Source organism: Xenopus tropicalis, chromosome 6, assembly GCF_000004195.4.
Source record: "Xenopus tropicalis strain Nigerian chromosome 6, UCB_Xtro_10.0, whole genome shotgun sequence".
NCBI lineage: Eukaryota > Metazoa > Chordata > Amphibia > Anura > Pipidae > Xenopus > Xenopus tropicalis.
Genome location: NC_030682.2, coordinates 58,757,562 through 58,781,124, shown reverse-complemented (window position 1 = coordinate 58,781,124; position 23,563 = coordinate 58,757,562). Strand labels below are relative to the sequence as shown.

Genomic DNA, 23,563 nt, shown 5'->3' with positions numbered 1-23,563 from the left:
CCTCCTATATTTCACTGAACAATTTTTGCCGACTTTTCTATCATATTAAATAACCCTCCCAAAACAAATAAATGTTTAACACCAGCACTTAAAAGTTATTATAAAAGCATAGACTGTAGATTTTTTCATGTAAATGTTTTTTTTTTATTAGTATACATTATATTAACATTAATTTTCATGCCACTGGCTAAATACAGAATAAAGGGTGAACGGAGGGAGAATAAATTCATGAAAACTGAAAACAAACAAGTACAACACTAAGGGCCAGATTTATCAAAAATTGGGTTGGTGTTTTTTTCTCGATTCAAGAAAAAACACAAATATACGTCCAAATATTTTCTGAAACCATGATTAGTCAGAATTTATTTAAAAAAAAACACCAAGGGGGTATTTACTTAGGAATGTTTATTTTTCACAATTCGTATGTTTTTGTTGCGGAAATAAAACACAATTTTTTGTCATTAATGTGACAAAACTGGGACAAATCCAAAAGAAAAAATACGTCATCTAAAAGCTGTCAAAGTCATGTAGAAGTTAATGGCAGGTGTCCATTTTACAACTGGAAGATCTTTCTTTGCTTCGTGGTTTTAGTGGTTTAGTCGACCTCAAAATTTGGTAAATCGGCCTCCCCGACCTTTATTGCACCTTGATAGCATATAATCGAACCCTACATTACACCTGGTTTTTAGTGTCTCCATTGAGTGATGCCACAGATACAGCATTGATAATTTCTCTTTGGTCTTCATCTTTTGTGCAGCAGTTTCTGATGAATTTATAAATGGCATAGACTGGGATTACTAAACTTGGGACTCCAGCGAGAATTACAATGATTGCATACACCCAGGCAGGATAAGACTCTGGCTTTGATTTTGGAAATTGTTCCTGTAAGAAAAGAAAACGGGCAATTTGAGTTCAGTAAAATAGTTCTCCTCTCGCTTTTTATTTACAGGCTTGTTTATGAACCATAGACATTTAAAACACTGCCCTATGTAGAGCCCACAACCTGCTCTCAAATTTGGCAAAAGCTGGGATTTTGTATTGTTTGGGAGTGGGTTGCCAGCTTCCTCCTACATTCTGATCTAGATGTAAGGTAGAAGTAAGCAGGGTTGGCAGGAGTTTTAACTATAACAACATTGTTTGAGATATTTCCACTGGTAGAAAACTTTTTTTTGACTGTAAAATATTGTGTTCATTGCATTACTTACATAATCTGGATCCCATGTAATGTACTCTAGCTTTTGAGTGACTTTTACCACAAAGTAGAATAAGAATATAACCAACATAAGAAGAGGGCTTATAACTCTCCATGTAGCTTGCCAGAATATATTTGGTTTATGACCAATCATAAATTTGATGTCTTCGTTAAACCTAAACAGAAAACAAAAGAAATACATAAAATAAAATATAATTTTTAAGTTGATTATAGAATTATACATGTAGCAATACCCCCATTGGGTCTGTGCTTTAAAGACTAATAACTAATAGGTTTTAGTAAAGGTTTCTGTGTACCATAGTAGTAATATAATAACTATTACAAATGTTTTAAAAAAGACACACATCCATCAATTTCAGACTTCAGACAGATGTATATATAAAACCTGCCTAACTGCTACTTGAGGCAAAAACCCTTCTGAATTCATCACAGAGTGGAAAAAGGTAACCTTTCTAAATTCAAGTTAGCAATTGGACCATTCCCTGGATCAACATGTACTAAGAGGTATTTTCAATAACAATGTATTTCCTCACTTGCTAAAAAGCCATCCAACCTCTTCTTAAAGCTATCTACAGTATCCCCCAATACACCTATAGTAACTTAGGGGCTGGGTTTTGAAGGAACTTCTGTGTGGTTTTAGTAACCGATTGCTTGAGGCTGGAGCAAACATAAATCTGCCCCCGTGTAGCTTATATAGGGTTAGGTTAGGACTACAAGGTCAAGGCATAGGCCTTTGGAGGAAGTAATGAAAATGCCCCCCATGGACCAAGCCACTAGGGGGGTGGGGTAGATCCAAAGCAATCTGATGTTTGCTAGTGCAGAGAAAACAACATCAGCCAAGATTCATGTTTAAAAATAGAATGTTCAGGTCCCAAAGTCACATGTACATCATGGGAGTGCATAGGTGCTATTGTCCTTTTCCTTCTGATGGCTATTTACTGCCCATACAGGAGTGCTATCCCCAGTAGAAATTCTTTTTATGCCCTATGTGCCATAGGCTTTAAAGGAGAAGGAAAGGCTAATAAAGAGTTAATCTCAAGCTGCAGGCATACCTTCAGTTCTCTCAATAGTGCTCTTAAGTCTCCCCATATTTCTACCATTCAGATGATCAGAAGCCTCATAGGAAAAAAACATGCTGAGCTCCGTAAAAAAAGTTCCCATAATGCCACGCTCCTGCACCAAGACCGGTGCACATGTGCAGTTTGTTAAGACTATGAGTCAGCTTCCTGCTGATTGGCTCAGATCACACATTTCAAAGAGAGGGGAGTGAATTCTTAGCATTCTTGAGGGAGGGGGAAGCAGGAGACGAGAGAGCTGTGTGTCTCTGGCTCAGGAAAACAAAGAGAAAACAAATCCTGTTTCTTTTGACAGAGAACTCTATTTCTATGAGTTTCTATCAGTGCTTATGGCTGTATTTACATAGACCTTTCTGATAAAGCTTATTTAGTTTTTACCTTTCCTCCTTTAAGGTGGCTATACATCTTAGTATTTAGTCTTCTTCCAATTAACATTTGGATATCAATTGTATGTTTAAATGAAACGATCTAAAACTAACATTCATACTGAAATTGTAGGATAAAGCCATAAAGATAACAAATCGGAGGATGTTCTGAACAAGAAATAGTTGGCAGACACCAATGATATAAAAGTGAATTCCTGGAAATGCATTGTAGGTCCCCCAAGGATATTGTATCGTAATACATGCACAGATTTGATCGTTATTGGAAATTATCTAACCTGTCCGATCAACGGCTGATCGCCATGGTACGAAATTTATTGAGGCAATAATTTGGAGCCCACACACGGTCCAAAACTTTATTAGTGTGTATGGCCATCTTTAGAAAACTTTAAAAGAGATCTGCAGAATAGTATCAGCATGTCATTTACTATACTTTTGTTCAGATTCCCCTACATTTTTATTGTGTTGTATTATTTCTTTAATACGTACCTGTCAATACCATATATGTAGACCACTGAAAACATTTCACAAAATGCTATAATGAGTAGTGGAATAGATCCAGCAAAGCCATCAAATAATGCAAGCCAGTAGTTCCCAGATTCCAGCACAAATATAAGTGCAATTAAAAATGATACTGCACAAATCAAACCTATGGAATAAAAGAATGTAGAACAATATAGTATAGAATTTATAATGGTTTGCTGTATAATATATATATTTTGATGAGCTTTTATATATATATATATTTACTGTTACTAACTATTGGCGACCAATAACAGTTTTGTGTCCATTATTCTTCCTGTAGTTGTCTGAACATAGAACTTCTCACTGATTGGTTGCGTTGGGTTACTGTCCAATGTTAATAAATGAGCCTGAGTATCTTTTGACATCTGTCCATTAGGGCTAGGGTGACAGAGGTCATTATGACCCCATAATAGATATAAAAAAGGTATGTCACCTTTTTCTGTGACATATACCAGCCTTTGGATTGGGGGGCAGGACGTGACATCATTTTGGGGGGGGTGGGTATGATGTAAAGGGTAGGGAAATGGAAGGGGGAAAGTTTAATGGTAAATGGGCAGACTGGGTGGGGTTGGAGGTGAAGCAGAGGTGGGCCCATAGTTATAAAGGGTGATTGGCAGCAGAGAGTGTCAGGGAAGGGAGTGATTTATAGGCCATTACAAATTTACCAGCAAGTACAGGATAGTTCAGAAACAAACTTGTTCAGGAAAAATATTCCTGTTCAATGGGAATATTTTCTAGGAACTTAATAATTTATTTATTAAAGGAAAGGCTAAGTCACTTGGGGGTGCCAAAATGTTAGGCACCCCCAAGTGACTTAGATTGCTTACCTTGTACCCTGGGCTGGTGCCCCTGTTAGGAGAAAAAAGCACCAGCCCAGGGTAGCAGTGAGCGCTTCCTCCTTCCTTTTCGCTTGCACGCACATGCGCAGTAGAGTGAAAAGCCGAACTTAAACAAGAAAGTCGGCTTTTCACTCTACTGCGCATGCGCTTCCTACAGCTACCCTGGGCTGGTGCTGTTCTCTCCATACAGGGGCACCAGCCCGGGGTAAAAGGTAAGCGATCTAAGTCACTTGGGGGTGCCTAACATTTTGGCACCCCCAAGTGACTTAGCCTTTCCTTCTCCTTTAATTTATTTATTTTTCCAGTTTATGGTGATTCTCACTTGTGTGCAAGTTTTTTTCAGTGAAAAAAATGCACCTGAGAATATTCTGTCACTTTTTTTTCTTAAATACGGTACTGTTAGAGGAAAAAAGAAAAGTTGCTTGCATTTTGTTAATAGTTTTTTTTTTCCGCATTAGTGTTTTTTTCCACCAGCTCAAATTTTAAAAAATATGGCCCTAATTATGTATTATATACTCTAATACCTTCTTATTAAATTCAACATTTGCATTTATTTGGTCACCAAACTGATTATTAGAATACATTTATTAGTTCACTGGCTTAAGATGAGACTTTGAGAAGTATAAAATGAATAATACATGTCCTTTATAATGTATGCTTTTACATCTTTAGATAACGTCTTTTTAATACAACATGCAAATGTACCTGTTACAGCTTCCTTGGGAAAGGATTTTGGGATTATTTTTAGATCTAGCAGTGGTACTAGTACTCCTTCCATATTACCAAACATTGAAGAGAGTCCAAGGCAAAAGAGCATGATGAAGAATAGTACAGACCAGAGCGGTGAAATAGGCATTTTTGTAATAGCCTCTGTGAACACAATGAAGGCTAAACCAGTTCCTTCCACACCCTGTAGAAAAAAATAAAATGTAAGCTTACTGTTTCAAATATATCAAAGTATGTTTTATTGTTTCAAAAGAATTGAATCCCCATGGCGTTAAATCAGGGGACCAATTTGTTTTAGTAAGACATTGTTTTTGTTTCAGTTGTGCCCATTTCAGAACAACTGCAAGAAGAAAATAAATCAAATGCCTAAAAGAAGTAATATGTAATAAAGCAACATTTACTAAAAATGTTTCCTAATTTTCTCTGCATTACATAAAACGTTTTATAGGTTTGACTCTAGTACTTACATCTGACAAAATTTGGTCAAGGTCACAGGTTTCAAGCTTGAGAGTTGATACCAAATCTGAATTTGATTGATTTAGATGATTCAACATGCTGTCATAGTTATCCTGTGTAATATTTCCTTCAGGCAAATCAAATGCATTTGTCAAAGAAAGGATATTGCTGTAAAAATAAATAAAATCATTTCACATCAGTGACTGTGTGCCTCAAAGAAAACATTATGGGTTAAAAATAATCAATTTCTTGATTTTCTTGATAGCTCTGGCTATTATATTCCCCCATAATGTGTCACTACTACTTTTTACATTATTGTGCCACATCTTTTTTGCAATAAGAGGGCTGTGCTAGCATTATAGGCTAAAATACAGATATGCAAATAAATGTGCACTGAAAGTTGCAAAGTGACATGACAAGTAGAGTGAACTCATTTAGATTCTATCTATGAATGTTTTCTGTAAGAATGCTTTAATTATGCTTCTAATGTTTTATCAATGATGGGATTCTAGTTTTTGCCTGTATATACATATTGTGAGAGATGCAATGACAAAGATCATTGTTTGGTGTGTTTTCCACCAGTGTTTAAGGTGGGATACAAATGGCACCAGGTAAAATACCTGGTTTTACAGCAGGTAATGCAGAGTTGGAGTAAATCTCCCTTTAAGGTTTGATTTGGCCAGCTGTAGGGACCTGCCTGATTAGGCTGCAGGTGAGCAGCCAATAAAAGGGCTGTTTGATTTACACAGAGAAGGAGTTGGAATTGAACCTTCACTGAGTGAAGGTCACTCTCAGAGCAGGGCAAAGGGCAGGAAGGCTGCCTGTGTCAGGAACTCCCAGAGGAGCTGGGGGTGCCACCTGCCACTGAGAGGAGCAGAGGGAGTTCTGACCAGGTGGATGAGTGCTGAGAGGGCTCAGCATGGCTTAATGTGACGCCTGAGTGTTCCAGAGTGTGGAACCAACCCTGGAAGGCGAGAACCCTGAAGAAGGGACATGTCACAACCCTGAACTGTTTATGAACTTATGTCTTATGTTTCTGTTGGGAAGAATTGGCTCTAAATAAACCTGAGTTTTGCCTGAAGACTTGGGGGCTGATTTACTTACCCACGAACGGGTCGAATGGAGTCCGATTGCGTTTTTTTCGTAATGATCAGTATTTTGCGATTTTTTCGTATGTTTTGCGATTTTTTCGGATTCTTTACGAATTTTTCGTTACCAATACGATTTTTGCGTAAAAACGCGAGTTTTCGTATCCATTACGAAAGTTGCGTAAAAAGTTGCGCATTTTTCGTAGCGTTAAAACTTACACGAAAAGTTGCGCATTTTTCACGTAAGTTTTAACGCTACGAAAAATGCGCAACTTTTCGCGTAAGTTTTAACGCTACGAAAAATGCGCAACTTTTTACGCAACTTTCGTAATGGATACGAAAAACTCGCGTTTTTACGCAAAAATCGTATTGGTAACGAAAAATTCGTAAAGAATCCAAAAAAATCGCAAAACATACGAAAAAATCGCAAAATGTTCGTTTTCAAGTCGGAACTTTTCCAATTCGGGTCGGATTCGTGGGTTAGTAAATCAGCCCCTTGGTGTCCCTGTCTCTATGCTCCAGATCCTCTGTAAGCCTACCTGCCTACCATTGCTAATTCCCCCAAAATTGCGTGTACAGGCATTCAGCATGTCACAATATATATATACAGTATAGCATTCAACAGTTTGGAATCACCTAGAAATTATTCTCAAGGCAGCAATAAATTGATGTCCAGGGAGGAGCACTACCTCAATAATATATTTAATGTCTGGTAGCCAGTAATATATGTAATCAGTAGTCTCACACTAACTTGTATGACCATACACTGAAGCTCTTTTTATGAGGGTTTTAAACACTAGCGTATTTTTCCTGCTAGTTTTACCAAATGTCAGTGCAGGTTTGTAGGCTCTAATATATTCTAGTTTATCATAAAAGACATCTTGGGCAGTACAAGGGCCATAGAAACCATGGAAAGTTTCATCCAGTTTTTTACTTTCTATTATAATAATGCTAAGTACAACCATAAGGGGGTTACTGTATGTACTTTAATTCTATATCCACTGCTATGGTCTCCACTCATAGAGTTTGACAGATTCCATCTATATTTTGGCAAGTGAACATTAATAAGAAAAACTTACCTGTCCACACAATCATCATATCTGGCGGTGGCACGGAAACCAATAATAGAGTAGATGACAGTAGCAGAATATACGGATGTGAAGCCATTTATTACAGAAATGATAACTGCATCCCTTTCACAGTTGTTACTGTAAATAGAAATTCAAGATGTACAGTAAGGTGCAATGTCAAAGACATGGTTAGTATTTTATTTAGTCTAAATTCCTGTTTCTTGGCGCTTTAGTTTACTTTCAGAACTTAAAGGGGTTATTTTTTTATGGTTTAGTGGTGGTGTTGCTTTTCCCTTCTGCAATCAAAAAACAATTTGTTTCCTTTATGGCAAATATTATAAATATACACTGTGGATCAGAGCAACTCAGTAGTCTTTATAGCATTTTCTTTTATAAATCCTGCATCATTATAGCTATAAAAGAGGTAGCGATAAGAAAATATGTGCTCTGGCCAGGTAAAAAGCCTAAATAAGGGGACTGTGTTCCATTAAGAAACACATTAATGTTCTTCTAATCTGGTTCACCAATGGAAAATACTACAAAAATATTGTAGAAGGCAAATTATTAGACAAGTCATTTAGCCCCACAGAATGTCATACTCCTAAATTGAGGAGAGCCTGTTTTATGCCCAGGGCCATATTTCCCAGTAAAGACACTGAGACTCTGTAAACACAGTGGCTCATTTATCAACACTGGGCAAATTTTCACATGGGATATAACCCATGGAAACCAATCAGTGCTAGGCCTTTTCCATAAATGAATGAAATAATTTGATTGGTTGCCATGGGTAACTGCCCATGGGCAAATTTGCCCAGTGTTGATAAATGACCCTAATTAAAGGAGAACTAAAATCCCCTTAACTATCACTGCGTTGACACCCCTTGCCTCTGCCTTATCACATAGTTCCTAAGTTTAAACACTGTCCCTATCGCTAACCCCTAGCTAAAAATGCAGAGAAGTACAGCAGTGTACCTGGCCGACATCTTCTTAGCAACTGAAGAGACTTTGGGTCTCTCCGCCGATACGAACCTGCTTGCGCATGCGCAGTTGGAGGTAGCAGGAAATCAGCTTCAACTGCCCGTACGCAAGCAGGATCCGTGTCAGCGGTGAGACCCAAAGTGTCTTTAATTGCTATGAAGATGTCGGCCAGGTACGCTGCTGCACTACTCTGCATTTTTAGCTAGGGCTTAGCGATAGGGACAGTGTTTAAACTTAAGAACTATGCGATAAGGGAGAGGTGAGGGGAGTCAAGGCAGTGATAGTTAAGGGGGCTTTTAGCACCTGGGGGTATAATTCTCCTTTAAGTTTGCTGCATTATGTGCCACTTTTGGCTTTACACACATTTTGCTAGAAAGCACCTCCAAATGAGAGGCAACATAATACCTTCTTGCAATGTTTAGTAAATTGCGTTACAGTATAAAGAGCTAAAAATTTATATTACTGTGGCTCCACCACGAAGTGGAAGTAGATTAGTAATCTGTTGGAAGAGAAATGGCACATACGCCTTGCTCCGCTAACACTTGTCTTTATTGTAGAGATCTTAAAACAAAGAAGGTCCTGACACGTTTCATATATAAAAGATACATAGTCAAAGGTTGTAGGCTTGTCGGAGCCAAAGTGTGAGTACTGTAACCAAAGAGCCAGGGCTCTATTTAGGCAGAAATACTTTGCGCATTACGTCACCCAAGGACTGCCCCCCCCAAAAGCTGCCGCCCTAGGCACAGGCCCTCGGATACCTATATATAAACACAGTCCTGCAAAGAGAAACTGCATTGCTGTTGCAGAATCCTAAATGCTGATGCTACTCTCGGTATTTGTATGACTGTTGCTCTTGTAAATGAGTGATTATGAACCGCATTAAGCACACACACACCTGACAATGTATGTAAGGGTTTGAGTGTAAGGGGTAAGGGTGTTACCTATATTCTGCATGTACCTATATACATGTATACATATAAAATATGTTATCCTGCTATTGTACTTACTGAACAGAATTGTAACTTGAAAAGGAAATAAGGCCACCAAAAGCAAGGGAAAAAGAGTAGAAAACTTGGGCACCAGCATCCAGCCAAGTAACTGGGTTTGCCAATTCCGAAATCTGGAATAAATAACACACTCTTAAAATAATTGCATGTAAAGCCATTACTTAATTACAATTAATTTGCTGCCAAAAAATTATTGTTGAAGGATAAGTAGACTTTAAAATCTAAATATACATTTGCTCAGGGTGCTTTTCTAAACACTTTGCAATTTACATCAATTCTTTATTTTTTCCAGTTTCAGAGCTATCTAACTATTTATTAACTGCCAATATAATCATGGTCAGTTCCTGTATCTGTGCAGAGATATACCTTTAGAAGGAAAACAGAGAAGTGTACTGATGTTGCTCTGCTCGGGCAAGAGATCAAAAGCCTTCACATTAAATCATAACATGAATAATGGTCTTAAACATGCCTGGAGTGGAACAATATAACCCTCATTGTATAGAGAGCTAATATACAGTACCTGCCTGAAAGGTATCTCCAACTAAAAAAACATATCTTACTACAGTCTTCCAGGTGTTCTGGAAATACTAATCTCAGAATCATACCCAATCGTACATTGATAAATGGGCCCCGATCACTCATGTTAGGAAATGTATCAGTTCTAAATTTAATACAGGTATGGGACCCATTATCCAGAATCCTCGGGACCTGGGGTATTTCAGATAAGGGGTCTTTCTGTAATTCGGATCTCCTACCTTAATTCAACTAAAAAAATTATTTACACAGTAGTTAAATCCAATGCGATTGTTTTGGTTCCAATAAGGATTAATTATATCATAGGTAGGATCAATTACAAGGTATTGTTTTATTATTACAGAGAAAAAGGAAACCATTTTTAAAAATGTGAATTATTTCATTAAAATGGAGTCTATGGGAGATGGCCTTTCCATAATTTGGAACTTTCTGGATAATGGGTTTCCAGATAAGGGGTCCGATACCTGTACTCAAAAACATAAAAAACAAAGAAAAAATACTTATTTCTATTCTGCCAATAAAGCAGACAACATAGAAAAAACTGATTAGAATATACATAAGCTTTGGGGCCAGGGGACTATATTTAATTTCCACCTTGCATCCTTATGAAATTCTTCTTGCGCTAATAATCACCTAATTGGCATGGAGACAATGCACCTCTGAAGATTAATAATGCTTTCTCAAATATTGTTCAGAATGTTGTCATTTAATGAGAGAATCATATTTAGCAGTATGTGCGTTAAAGCAAGGGGAAAAGGATCACTTACATCTGGGGTAAACAAATATATGATTCCATTCACTGATCCTTTCAGTGTCAGACCTCGAATCAAGAAAATTGTAAGTACCAAATAAGGTAGAGTTGATGTTACATAAACTGCCTGAAACACAAAAAAGTATTAATAAAATAAAAAGTAATGCAGGATTACTAGTTAGCTCAAACAGGTTAAATCTCTTACTGAAGCTCAGAGGCACTACCTCGGGAATTTAGATGTAACACAAAGCTCCTATGCTGTAGCACTGACCAGCAGATCTTTGTTTCTGTTTTTTTTTACCTTGTAGCTGACCATTCAACTCTAATTGCTGATTGGTTGCCATGGGCAACACCACAGGTGATGTTTGTTTGAAATGTTAATAAATATGCCCCAAAAAGTTATCTTAAAGGAAAACAACCCCTTTAATATATAAAGAAAATAACCCACCTTTCCTGTTGTTTCTATGCCTCTGATGGTGCACACATATAGAACACCCCAGGCACAGGCTAAGCAGAGCACCAGCCACCACTGGAGGTTGCCAGAGTCATCAATTTTTGTGGAGGTGTTCAATGTTTCCCTGTACCAGAAGTAATCTACAGAAGAGCTTCTTGCACACTCTGATACATATTCTGTAACAAAGACGCACAAATTAGTTCCTAATACTGTTTAATAGAAAAGTGCAGTTCTGTTATTTTTTTTAAAGCTTAGGTAAATTTTCATTGCTCTGTAAGCTCATGAGTGGATGTCTTAGACCAGTGCTGTCCAACTGGCGGCCGACCCCCTTCTGTGTGGCCCCCCACCTGTCTGACTGCTTTGATGGCTTAATTTATCAGTATCAGTACTGAGTTTAACTGGCCCCCTGCATGGAGGTTCAGGCTGTAATTCCCCTTATTGTTTAAAAATGTAATCCCCTGTACTGTTCACACCTTTTAATCTCTGTATTGTTCACCCACTGCATTGTTCACACCTCAGGCTCAAGCTGTAATCACCCACATTGTTCTCCTGTTCACATCTCACACATTGTCTGTACTGCCTGGCCTATGCTGCCTTTCTGTAGGCAGCATAGGGTAGGCAGAGTATGGCACATAGTCAGCATAGGGCAGGGAAGGTATGGCACACACAGGCAGCATAGGGCAGGGAGGGTATGGCACACACAGGCAGGGTAGGGCAGGCAGAGTATGGCACACATAGGCAGCATAGGACATACAGAGCATGGCACACACAGGCAGCATAGGGCTGGCAGAGTATGGCACACACATGCAGCATAGGGCTGGCAGAGCATGGCACACACAGGCAGCATAGGGCAGAGTATGGCACACACAGGCATCTTAGGGCAGGCAGAGTATGACACACACAGGCAGCATAGGGCAGGCAGAGTGCTGCCTGTGTGTGCCATACTCTGCCTACCCTATGCTGCCTGTGGGAGGTAAACCTGGCAGGGGTTTGTTTTGGGAGTTTGTTAGCAGTTGGAAATAGCGATTAAATGGTCCCTAAGGTGTGTAATTATATGCTGGGGGGTTGTTGTGCTATCCACAGGGGAGGAGGAGGCATATGGATTTAAGGGTACGTCTTAATATGACATAATATAATTCTTTCACATATGAATGATGGTTGATATCCCTGCAGTGAGGACGAAGCATTTGGATTTTTGCTGCACTACCACCATTGTGATAAAATGGGTGTGGTTTGAAGTGGGTGTGGTTTAAAGGGGGAGTGGTCAAAACTGGCTTCCATTAGCGGCCCTCCACCATGTATGCGAGAGAAATTCTGGCCCTCGGCACCGCAGAAGTTGGACAGCACTGTCTTAGACTATAGCCCTAAATGTATGTACTATACCTCATGCAGGGTTTCATCATGGTGTAGAGTACATTTTAACCAGCTATTATGTAATCCTAATATCAACAGCAAACAGATCAATACCAGTAACCATTTACATATTTATTACCTATATCTTAAATACTTACCGATGTTGAAAAGTGACTATATCAGCTTTAAAGGAGACGTAAACCCTCAAAAATGATTTTCTAGTGGAAAAATATTTATTTCTAAGCAACTTTCCCATCTACATTAATTACAAATTTTCTCATATTCTAATTGTTTGTAAAGCTCTGTCATTTGGTGTCTGCAACATGGTTTCAATATGCACAAGCAATGCAGATAATACCATGGGAGAGATATACTGCTTTCAATATGAATAACATTTACAAGTAGCATTGAAAACATTAAAATTTGCAATAAAGCTATATTGTAAAGTTGCACAGATTTCTTTTTCTATGTTGAAAAATAGAATATCATACTAATGGTAACTGCCCGTAGTAATTCATATTGAAAACAAGCCCCTCACTATGTCACACTGAATATTCACCACTAGATGGTACAATAGTTAAAGCACCAATGTGCATATCCCCTGTGAAATGCTGACGGATTAATATCAAGAATGTCTGGCACTTTACATACATATTTACATATAATCTATACGCATTTTGTATATTCTTTTCTCACATAGTAGAAACCTGCTTGTCAAGGTCACATGCATCATAATGTTGTACTTAGCGGGGATCAGCCTGGGAAAAGTTTAGAAGAGCGGGATGTACGGAACTCTATCCATTTGCCACACCACCTGCAAACATACTGCATTCCCTTGTCTTAAGCAAAGAAGTATCAAACACACACACATGCACAAAAAGAAGAGAAAAGCAAATTACCGGTTCTGTTGGCATTCAGTGGACAAACGCTCCATGGCAAAGGTTCTTGGAAGGAGTTAAAAAAATACCACATGACCCAAGCAATAATGGTATTGTAATATAAACCCACCAAGAATGATACCAGCATTGATGCAATACCTGAAATATCAAAATATATATGTTATAAATATTATTGCATTTTATCATGCCATATTTAAATAGCTTATTCCAATGCAAGAAGAAAATAAAGTAGGTTTTGAATGATACTTTATCTAAACTGAAAATGGGCACCTGTCATTTTCAGTCTCACCTGATTTTTTCCTTCATAAAATACAAAAAAGTAAGATAGAATCTGTACCTTCTTGTCTGAGCAATACCATCTGTTTTTGTTTCTGCTATGGTAGAACTAGGCTGCAGGCCTTTCACCATATTTTATTTTGAGGAAAAATAGGAGACTGAAGGGCAATATAACTATATAGGAGAGACCGCTTTATTTTTACAGATCAGGGGAAAAATATAATTCTGACACAAAGGGGCCCATTCATGAAACCACAAATTTTTGCCAATTAAAAGCACGATTGGAAAAAATTTGGAGTAACCACGATAATTTCTGATGTGCGAAAATTGGTTGTAGAAAATATTTTGTTTGCGATCCGAAAGTCATAAAATTTTAGTATCCAAATGATCATAAACAGCGCTAAAACCTTTCTGGCTTCGAAACTTCGATACATGATTTTGGAAGCCTTTCATAGGACTCTAGCCTTCCAGTGGCACTCTACATCTCCCCTCATGGACATAAATAGGGATAGTGCTACAAAATACAAAAAGTATTATTTAAATTACTTCATATGATGAACTAATTCACTGTTGCAGAAGATGTGGCGTACACAGAGTTTGCCAAGTCTTTTAAAAGTGCCACAAAAACTGTATAGATGATTGAGTAAGTGTAAAATATAATTCTTTGTTTTAACGGAATTTACATATATAACTGGAGTATACAGAATGTCATAGTCCCTCATTTTCAGATCATTCTTCTTTTGTACAATGTTCAGAATATCAGTTTATAAACACTGCCTGTTTACGTTGCCCCTGGCATATTGACAATATTGAATTAGTAGGCACCTCCACACCTAGGGGCCCATTTATCAATGTACATTTGGGTACAATTACATATTGATAATGGGTGAGTGCAGAGGAACTTTTGCGGTTGTTTATATGTATTTTGTGGTCACAGCCTCATTGCACCCCTGCCTAACGGTTTACAATTTAGTGGTTGAGCACAACTTTCCCTTTTTCTCATGTTATTGTTTATACAGGAGCAGTGGCCAGCTCCATGTTGTAGCCCCCACTCTTCCCAGCTACAGTAAGGTGATCCCAATGGAGCCAATAAAAGGGCAACCATATGGGAGTTTTAACCTTATAAGCAAGCATGTTGCAGGTAAAACTTAGTCCCTTTGCTCAGTACTAATCTTAAATTACTTATATAGGTCAGTTAGGGTAGGACTGGCCAGAAGGGATGACTTTGACGCAGTTGGCCAGCTTGAAGTATATTGCAATGTATGGACAAACAATCCCTCTTTTGGGTCTGGGGGGGGAAGGCATTTCTTAGTAGCTGAATGCACAGAAATGTCCTAATGTCCTATTTCTACATATTGATAATGGGTGAGTGCAGAGGATCTTTTGCGGTTGTTTATACATTTGGGTACAATTAGAAATTTTTTAGAACTGTGTGTATTTTCTGTGATTTTTTCGTACTTTGCAGCAATTTATGCGACAAAATCGTATTTGTCGCAACGAGTATGAAAGTTTCAGATTCATTCAAGCTTCGGTATCGTGACTTTCCTTTGGCCAGGTTGGAGCTGCAGAGTGTAAGTGAGTCCTATGGGAGGCTTCCAAAATCATGCACTGAAGGTTCAAAATCATAAAGTTTTTTGCGCCATTTACGATCATTTTGATATGAAAATTTCGGAACTTTCGGATCGTACCACAATAATTTCGAACAACCACGATGCGATCTGAACATCTTTTCCCCACTCATACTTTTTAAAGTAAGAAAAACGGACTTTGATAAATCAGCCCCCTACAGTATTTGCCACTTAAATAAAGACTGTGTGGTTTGTGCACCAGATGTATAAATGTAGTCTGTATGGTTGATTTTCCTATGGATAAAAGTATAAATGCTGGAGCACTGCGTTGCCTTTGTACCATACCTATAGAGAGGTGAAAGGGAGCCCCTGCTTGGGAACATATCAGTAAACTGAGCCCATTCTTTTCCTTGATGCCTGTATCTACTGCACAGCACTTAACTGACAAACATAGACAGAACAAAGCTTGGGGCTCTGTTAACTCATGCTTTCCCATGGAACAGAATGCATACAAAAGCCATCCCACAGGAGCATATGTAAGATCACTCATATGTAAGAACCATATATAAACTGGAATTATTCTGGTCACTTCCACTTGGAGCAACTGTAGTACTTGTGTTGTGGGAAATCTTTTTCCCCTCCATTAGTCTGACCACTTGATATACAGTATGTCTTTATGCTTTAGCTGCTACATTTATTTCAGGAATTAAGAAAAAATTACATTAATATATATATAAAATTACATTAATATGATTACATTTTACAAACATATTGAAGGATTTGCATCAGTAATACTCACCAACTCCTTTTAGGGTTGGATGAATAGTGCTCCAAACACCCACACTTCCTTTTCTTAGGCGCTGCCCAATTGCAAATTCCAGATGTAACAGAGGTATGCCTTCAAATACCAGTAATATAAGAAATGGGATCATAAAGGCACCTACAAAAAAAGGTGACAAATATATCTGATTGTTTAGTGTCTTTTAGATCGATGAGTGGCAATAAAAACAGATTGGTATACTGCTTTATTTCAGCTAATACAGTAACATCCATTGTCTGTGTAATGAACCATTGTTTTTATTATGGATACATCTTATGAAACATGTCTTTAAAAAAGAAAGTAAAAGTATTGTTAATAATAACACATAATGATAATCACTAAGCAGGTTTTTAACACTGTCTCTAGTTGCAAGGATTCTACCTTGTAGAGCAGTGTTTCGTCAACTATAAGGCTTGCTTGCAGTTCTGCCAAGGCACAAATGGACTCCTTTCTCCTTTATATCTTGAATTATGAATCTCAACTGAAATGGCTCTTGACCCAAGTTTGTGTACTAGAATAGTGGGTCCAAAAGTTTTTTTTTCAGTTTTTTAAATAGGAAATTTTATATTATAATGAATTGTTTTTATTTCACTGTTCTAGAAAGCTTGATGCAGTGTTATTGGGTAAATGTAGAGTTTGTATCAGTGGCGTATGAAGAGGGCGTCAGGCCCCTCCGCCCCCGAAAAAAAACCTACGGTGGGGTTTGGGGCACATAACACCCCAGACCTGCATCCACCCCCTGATGCTCAGTTGCTGTGGAGGGGCAATTTCTATGCTATACAGCAGTGGTCCACAACCTTTTTCACTGGTGAGCCACGAGTTACGCCACTGGTTTGAATAAAAATGTAGTACTCTACATTAATATTATATGATATTATAACCATGGCTGTACTGCTTGCCTAAAGGGAATCCACATCATTTGTAATCACTTTATTTATAAGAACTTCTTTTCTTAGGCAATACATTTCAGCTTGCCAAGCTGTATATTTTAAACTACCCTCTCATTTAAATTTTATTGCCTATTTCTGAATTGCTTTGTGTTCTTTTGTCTGGTTTTATTACTTATTTTTTGCCTAATGTGGCACTGTGAGACACTAAAGGATTTAACTTGATCAGTTGGCTTGAACATTTGCACTCTCTGTACTATAGATGCAACACCATTTGACCTATGCCGAAGCTCTAAACATCAGGTGCAAAGGCAAAGGGGTTCAGAATCAGAAAGCCAACCTCGGAATTGTCCTTGAAAGTAGGCAGTGGTATACGTTGCTACTGATCTGCAATTTTCTTTTCTAGGGTTTTTGGATTACTTTTTCTTCAGCAGTTCTCCAAATTGGAAATTTAGCAGCTATCTGGTTGCTAAAAGTTGAATATAGACTAGTAGAAAATAGTAGAGGCCTGAATAAAAAAATCAGTAATAAAAAGTAAAACAGATGTTGACCTCAATTAATGAGATGGAAAGAGGCAAATGAAAAAGGCCAATCATTTGAAATCTATAAAAACAGAAGATTGAATATTAATTCAATGTAACAACTACAAGTTAACTCAGATGTAAACAAAGGTAAACCAGACCAAACCAAATAAATATATTAAGATATTTGGTGGAATATACTTTAGAACAAGCCATAATAAAGTCTGGTTCACCGACAGTCTCAGTTTTCAACAACTTCTTTCCCCACCTTATAAAAGAATTGTCTTCAGCCAATAAGTGTGTTGAAGCCAAAAATGACATTTGACCTTTTCTTATCTACACTAAGGTAGTAAAACTATAAAAACGATGTCATGCTAAATAGCTTGTCTATTATCTGCTATGAAAAAAATTGGCTCTAACCAATACTGGATTAGACATGTTTGCTCACATGACTTTAAAAGCATATACTCTCTATAATCTACTGGTTTAGCAAATGGTCTGTATTGTTTACTTTCTATTTGACATCTGGAATTCTGTTGATAGACAAAGCTCAGAAACCAGAGAGGAAATTAAGTGAGAGTTTGTTTTTGTTATTATTGTATTACTGTTTTTTTTTTGCTTTTGTTCATGACCCCACTGATTATTAAGTCCACTTCCAGGTCACTACAGACATGGACGCACTAAGCAGTAAGGAAATTAAAGGGGACATATTGTCTGCTAAGCAACATTAGCATAGTCTTTGTATGGTGATTTTAAAAATGATCAAAATGTTCATTAGTTGCAAATCACATCAATCCCTTCCAGCAACACTAGTACTATGGTACTATAGTAGTACTACTGTAGAAGAATCATGTTGCAATCTTCCTCTATCTCCTAGAAAGCCTCTGAGGCCAATGTTCACCGTACACATTTGTAATGGAATGAATTGAAAAGCTGAACTTTTTTAAAAGCTGGCTTTTTGCTCTACTGCCCAGGGCCCTACAGAGGATCTATGCAGTGGAAGAAGATGGGTACGTGGCACTCCTACTACAGTACCCCGGGCTGGTGCAGTATCAGCAAACAGGAGCACTGGCCAGGGGTCTTAGGTAAGTGATTTACAAATTGGCACCCCCCCCCCCCCGAAGTGATACTGCCTTTCCTTCTCCTTTAAACAATTAGATTTAGAAAACAAATCACAGTCAAATAATAAACAGAATATTTTATTGACTGCTTAAACAAGAGGTTCTTCACTTCTTTGGTTAAAAAGGGGATTTGTAATGAAACAATAAGTTTGCTTGTTTTAAGACCAGCAATGAAGTTCCTTGCAATTTTCACAGTTTGGAAATATTTTAGAGGTTTTAGAACAATGGTAAATGCATTTATTCTAGTTCTTTCATTTTAAAACACCCATTGTACTAAGTACAATAGATGACACTTAAGCACAGCTCTTTCTGTGTTTGAGCTATATGCTATATATCCTGAAATATCTATGAGACATCTGTTTTTGTGATAACTGGCATATAGGGGTTCTTACAAAGCATTCCAAAACAGAAGGTAAATATTGCCTTTTACATCTTTTCCCTTGAGCCACCATTTTGTGATGGGCTCTGTGCTCCCTCAGAGATCACCTGACCAGAAATAAAGCAGCTCTAAATGTAACAGGAAGATGTGTAGGAGTAAGACAGACCTTTTACTCCAACATCAATTGGGTGACCTACAGTACATATGTATGTGTGTCCTTGGTTTGTTTATGTGCACTATGATCCCAGGGGCTGTCCCGTATTTTGCTAATTAGAATTACCTAATGGCACATACTACTAAAAAGTAAATTTTGTGAAAAAAAATTATTTGGATGAAGCAGGGTATTTGTATATGGGTTGTTTGACATGAAACACGAGAGGAACCTTTCGTACATAATGAAGCACATATATATAGAACAAAAACATTTCCACCCTAACACCAAATCCACACACAAGTGTTAAAAAGAAACTAGTAACTATTAATGATTTGTGACTGGTAACCAATGGCTTTGAGCACACTGATATCATAACTCTACTGCTTGACCTTTCTGACTACTAAAAATAATTCATATGTTTTGTACTGAAAGCTCCAGCGGCAATGGGCAGATGCCTACCGGTCATTTCTTGCCATCACTTTCCAGGCATAATCCTTATGATTTTAGTTTGGTTTCTCCTAAACTAAATATTACAATTTATATGAAAGGGGTAACAGAAGAACACTTCCTCAGAAAATATCTGACCCATAATTAAAGTGTTTTATTAGACTAGTAATTAAATATTTTAGAGAAATAACAGATAAGGGAAAGGACTGCTATGCCATCTTATTCCAGGAAAAAATTCTTTGCTGAAATGACAAGCTGGGATTTTGTAATAATTAAACAAATAGTACAAGTGTGTGTGGGGAGGGGTGGGGGAACTGTTGTACTTTGGCCTAATAGCTTGTACCTAACATTTTATGTTCATTTTATGGCATGACATGAAATCATTACTTAGTAACCAACTAAATGCCAGTGACATGCATCTCAGAAAAGCACATAGTTACTTGTGGTACGATACACATTCACTTCATTTCATGATATTTGATCAAATTCTCCCTCATTGTTGGACCCTATTATTTTTTTTTTCCTTACCTATAAGCCCTAGACCCAAACAACTATGAGGTATAGCTATTTTTTGCTATCACTCTCTCTCTGTGCATGTTTGGAACTCTGTTTTAAACATTAGTTTACATCCAGATCAGAGTCCAAACCACTGGCAATAAGTATGCACAATTGTAGCTCTTGCAGGGCACAGGCATGTTCTCTCACTATGAAAATGTGGCACAAATAAACATTCAGAAGTAGAAAGATGTGTCTTCTTTAAGTTTGGCAGCTTAGGACTGCACTGTATGTTTAATAACATGCAAAAGCAACTGACTTATTTAACAGGTATATTTACTAATATTGTTCCCCAGTATAAACCTCTCTGCAAGCCCAATATAGAGGATTTGTATAGAGAACACACTAAGGCAATAGTTTTTATTATTTTAATATCTCATGGCTTGTTATACCAATTACAGATAAAGGGAGAGGTCTCACATATTTGTTTGAGGGCAATCACCCTTCCACCTAGATTGTAAAGCAAAACACTAAGGCTCACGCTTTTAGGGGCTGCCTTATCTTTCAGGTGAATTTCTCACATGAGAAAGGGGGTTAGCGAAAGCTTGCACCTGTGTTTTCTAATGCTAAATTCTGTAGAGTGATAGCCCACAAACAAGTGGTGCTCAAAATTTGTTCCACGTTGATTTATTTTTCAACTTATCCACCTTATAATCCTTACCAAACACACTTCATCTAAAGTATGCTATGAAGCATAATAAGTAATATATATTATACAGGGATATTGATTGAAATAGTCATGCTAAAATTCTTCCTCTATCCCCTGTATTGTTTAGCCATTTTGGAATGTCTTAACAGAGCATATAAGATTTTTTTTTTAATTTAAACAAAATGCAAATAACAGTTTTAAACCAATTTGTTCGTTATGATGAAGGGTAAAGATTGTTAGCTAGAGAGAAAGCTAGATAATTTAACAACAAAATAACTGACTAATCAAACAACTACTAACTAATAACTAACAACATGTCCAGAGGGAGGCTTGGGAATTACATGTCACTCTTCAATAATTACTGTAGCCCCTTGAACACCATAAAGTTCCATTGCAATGCATTATCATTTCAACAGGAACCCTTTAAAATAGCACATATAGCAGATAATCAATTCACTGCTAAGGTGAGATGGGCATCATTTACACATGGTAAAATAAATACGATTCCCTTCTCACACAAGCTTTGGCTTCAATTCCCATGCATTCCAATTAAGGCAACAGTACCATCTAGATCACTTTGGTTTGATTTTAAGGGCTGTAGTTTTGCAGGTCTGATTTTAGTCAGGACACAGTCTCCAATGTTTGCTTAGCTTTCCACTAGGCACTCTGTTTTCCTCCCACACACCAAAAAAACAGGCAAATTAATTGTGGCCCGTGTGTGTGAATGTGATAGGGACCTTAGATTGTAACTCAACTAGTACAGCTGTGATCATTTGAAAGCTGTTTACTTTTTAGGACTTAAGCTGGCCATACACGTGGCGATCCGACGATGTTTCGTACGACCATCGGTCGCACGAAACATCGTCAGATCCGCCACACACCATTCAGGGCTGAATCGGCAGGTAAGGAGGTAGAAACAATAGGATTTCTACCTCCTTCTGCTGATTCAGCTCTGAAGGGAGAATTTTGGTCAGGCGCCTTCTATGGCGCCCGATCAAAATTTTCTAACCTGGCCGATCGACGAGCCGACCGATTTCAGCAGCTTCCTGCGACATCGGTCGGCTCGCTGACATACCATACACGCACCGATTATCGTACGAAACGAGGTTTCGTATGATAATATCGGTGCTTGTATGGCCACCTTTAACACTGCTGATTGAACAACTAAGAACCTTGTATGGTTTTAATGCCAGTATATGGTCCACATCATGTGTATGATTCAGAATTCACCATTAAATACATTTTTTCCAATTTCCCTTCTAACCCCTTCTTCTGCTTGTCTCATCAAAATCTTTTTCCTACATAAAATTTCGAAAGCAAGTACTTAATAGCTTCATGTACTTTTATTACTTACCAAATATATGTACTACAAACTATCAGCTGTTATGATTGCAAGATACAATATGGAACCAGCAGAATTTTTAAAGGAATATTTACATATTTATAGTCACTGTTCCTATATGGTTTTTCATATAAATAATATTTTTCATAATGCAAAACAAAGGTTGTTCAAACAAAAATAAAAACATTAAAATGTGTCAAGATGATGTACAGTATCTACAGTATTTAAAACAACAGCATTATTTTAAAATGTACATCAACTGACATTTCCCCAGCATAAATATATGCCAAGCAAATCTGTCAGTTCCTTCAGCAGCTTTTGCACCACAATGCATTATTTATGCCAGTTACCCCTTTTACTGATGAAATAATGCTAAGAAGGAGCAAGTGCTCAATAAAATTATTAATTAGAGGAATTTGCAAACTTTGAGGCTAATACATATTGACAGAACATTATATTTACGCATGCAAAATAATAAATCTTTTTCAAATGGTTTGGTGTAAAAGTAAGTAAAGCTAAATGCACCATTATTCTTACAGCAGTTTCTGAATTCAGTTTATATCTATATTTATAATTAAGTTATGTTTTTGTAGTTAGATTAAACACCGTCTATTTTTTATTTTTTTATTCCATGCTAGTGCAAATAAAATGAAATAGAAATCATACTGTACCTCCACCATGGCTTTGGCAAAGGTATGGGAATCTCCAGACATTTCCAAGTCCGACGCAAAAGCCTATGCATGTTAGCATGTACTGAGCTTTGTTATCCCATTGTGGTCTTTCACCTGCCTCTTCTGTTTCTAGCTTTTCTAGTTCTTCATATGTTTGTATCCTATTCTCCAGCCCTGGGTTTGGTAAAACAAGTTTTACCATGGTGGACCTTTCTCCAAGACACCCTTTCCAGCTGCAGGTGGTGAAAGGAAATAAGCAGCTAGTGGCAAAATTAATAAAGGGCTGTCAACTTAAGGAAATGCTAGTTAGAAAAAACCTTTGGCACCTAGTGTGCACTACCAAAAGAAAAGGAGCTGTCAGCAGAACCTCTAATTTAAAAGGCAATTCTTATAATTATTAATGCCTTATCAGTGAAAACTTCACTGAGTGCTGAATTAACTGTTGCAAAGGCAGAATATGTGTCATTGCAAAAGCCATTAACTTTTACTGTTTTCCTGAGTCATTTGGAAAAATAACTGCCCCTCCCCATCATGTTTATATGCTTTTATTACCTTAACATATGTAAAGAAAAACTAGTCAAATACTTAGCGGTCTGTTTTCTAAAGTGAGCAAGTGTATGTTCTTTTTTTTCTAAGCCCTGCATCAGGTTAACAAAAGCACTAAAAATATGTTATTTTATGAGTATTCAAAAAACAGTGGTATATCTAATGATTCAATAGTGGCCACTTGCCATATTGCTGATATTCAGCACAAGGAAATGCTCAGTATTATCAAGTAGTGTGGTTGCTGATCAATCTCAGTAAACCACTTATGGGCCAAA

General features: G+C 37.4%; 1 protein-coding gene across 1 annotated transcript; it reads right to left on the bottom strand.

Moving 5' to 3' along the window:
* Nucleotides 1-140: 140 nt before the first annotated feature.
* slc6a19 (solute carrier family 6 (neutral amino acid transporter), member 19) lies at nucleotides 141-23,093 on the bottom strand. The gene is given in 12 exon segments (NM_001127113.1): nucleotides 141-882; nucleotides 1,206-1,368; nucleotides 3,162-3,321; nucleotides 4,742-4,946; nucleotides 5,230-5,386; nucleotides 7,386-7,514; nucleotides 9,362-9,474; nucleotides 10,663-10,773; nucleotides 11,095-11,276; nucleotides 13,353-13,490; nucleotides 15,996-16,136; nucleotides 22,743-23,093. Coding segments are annotated over 12 exon segments (1,911 nt in total). The 5' UTR covers nucleotides 22,945-23,093; the 3' UTR covers nucleotides 141-672.
* Between the last annotated feature and the right edge of the window lie 470 nt (nucleotides 23,094-23,563).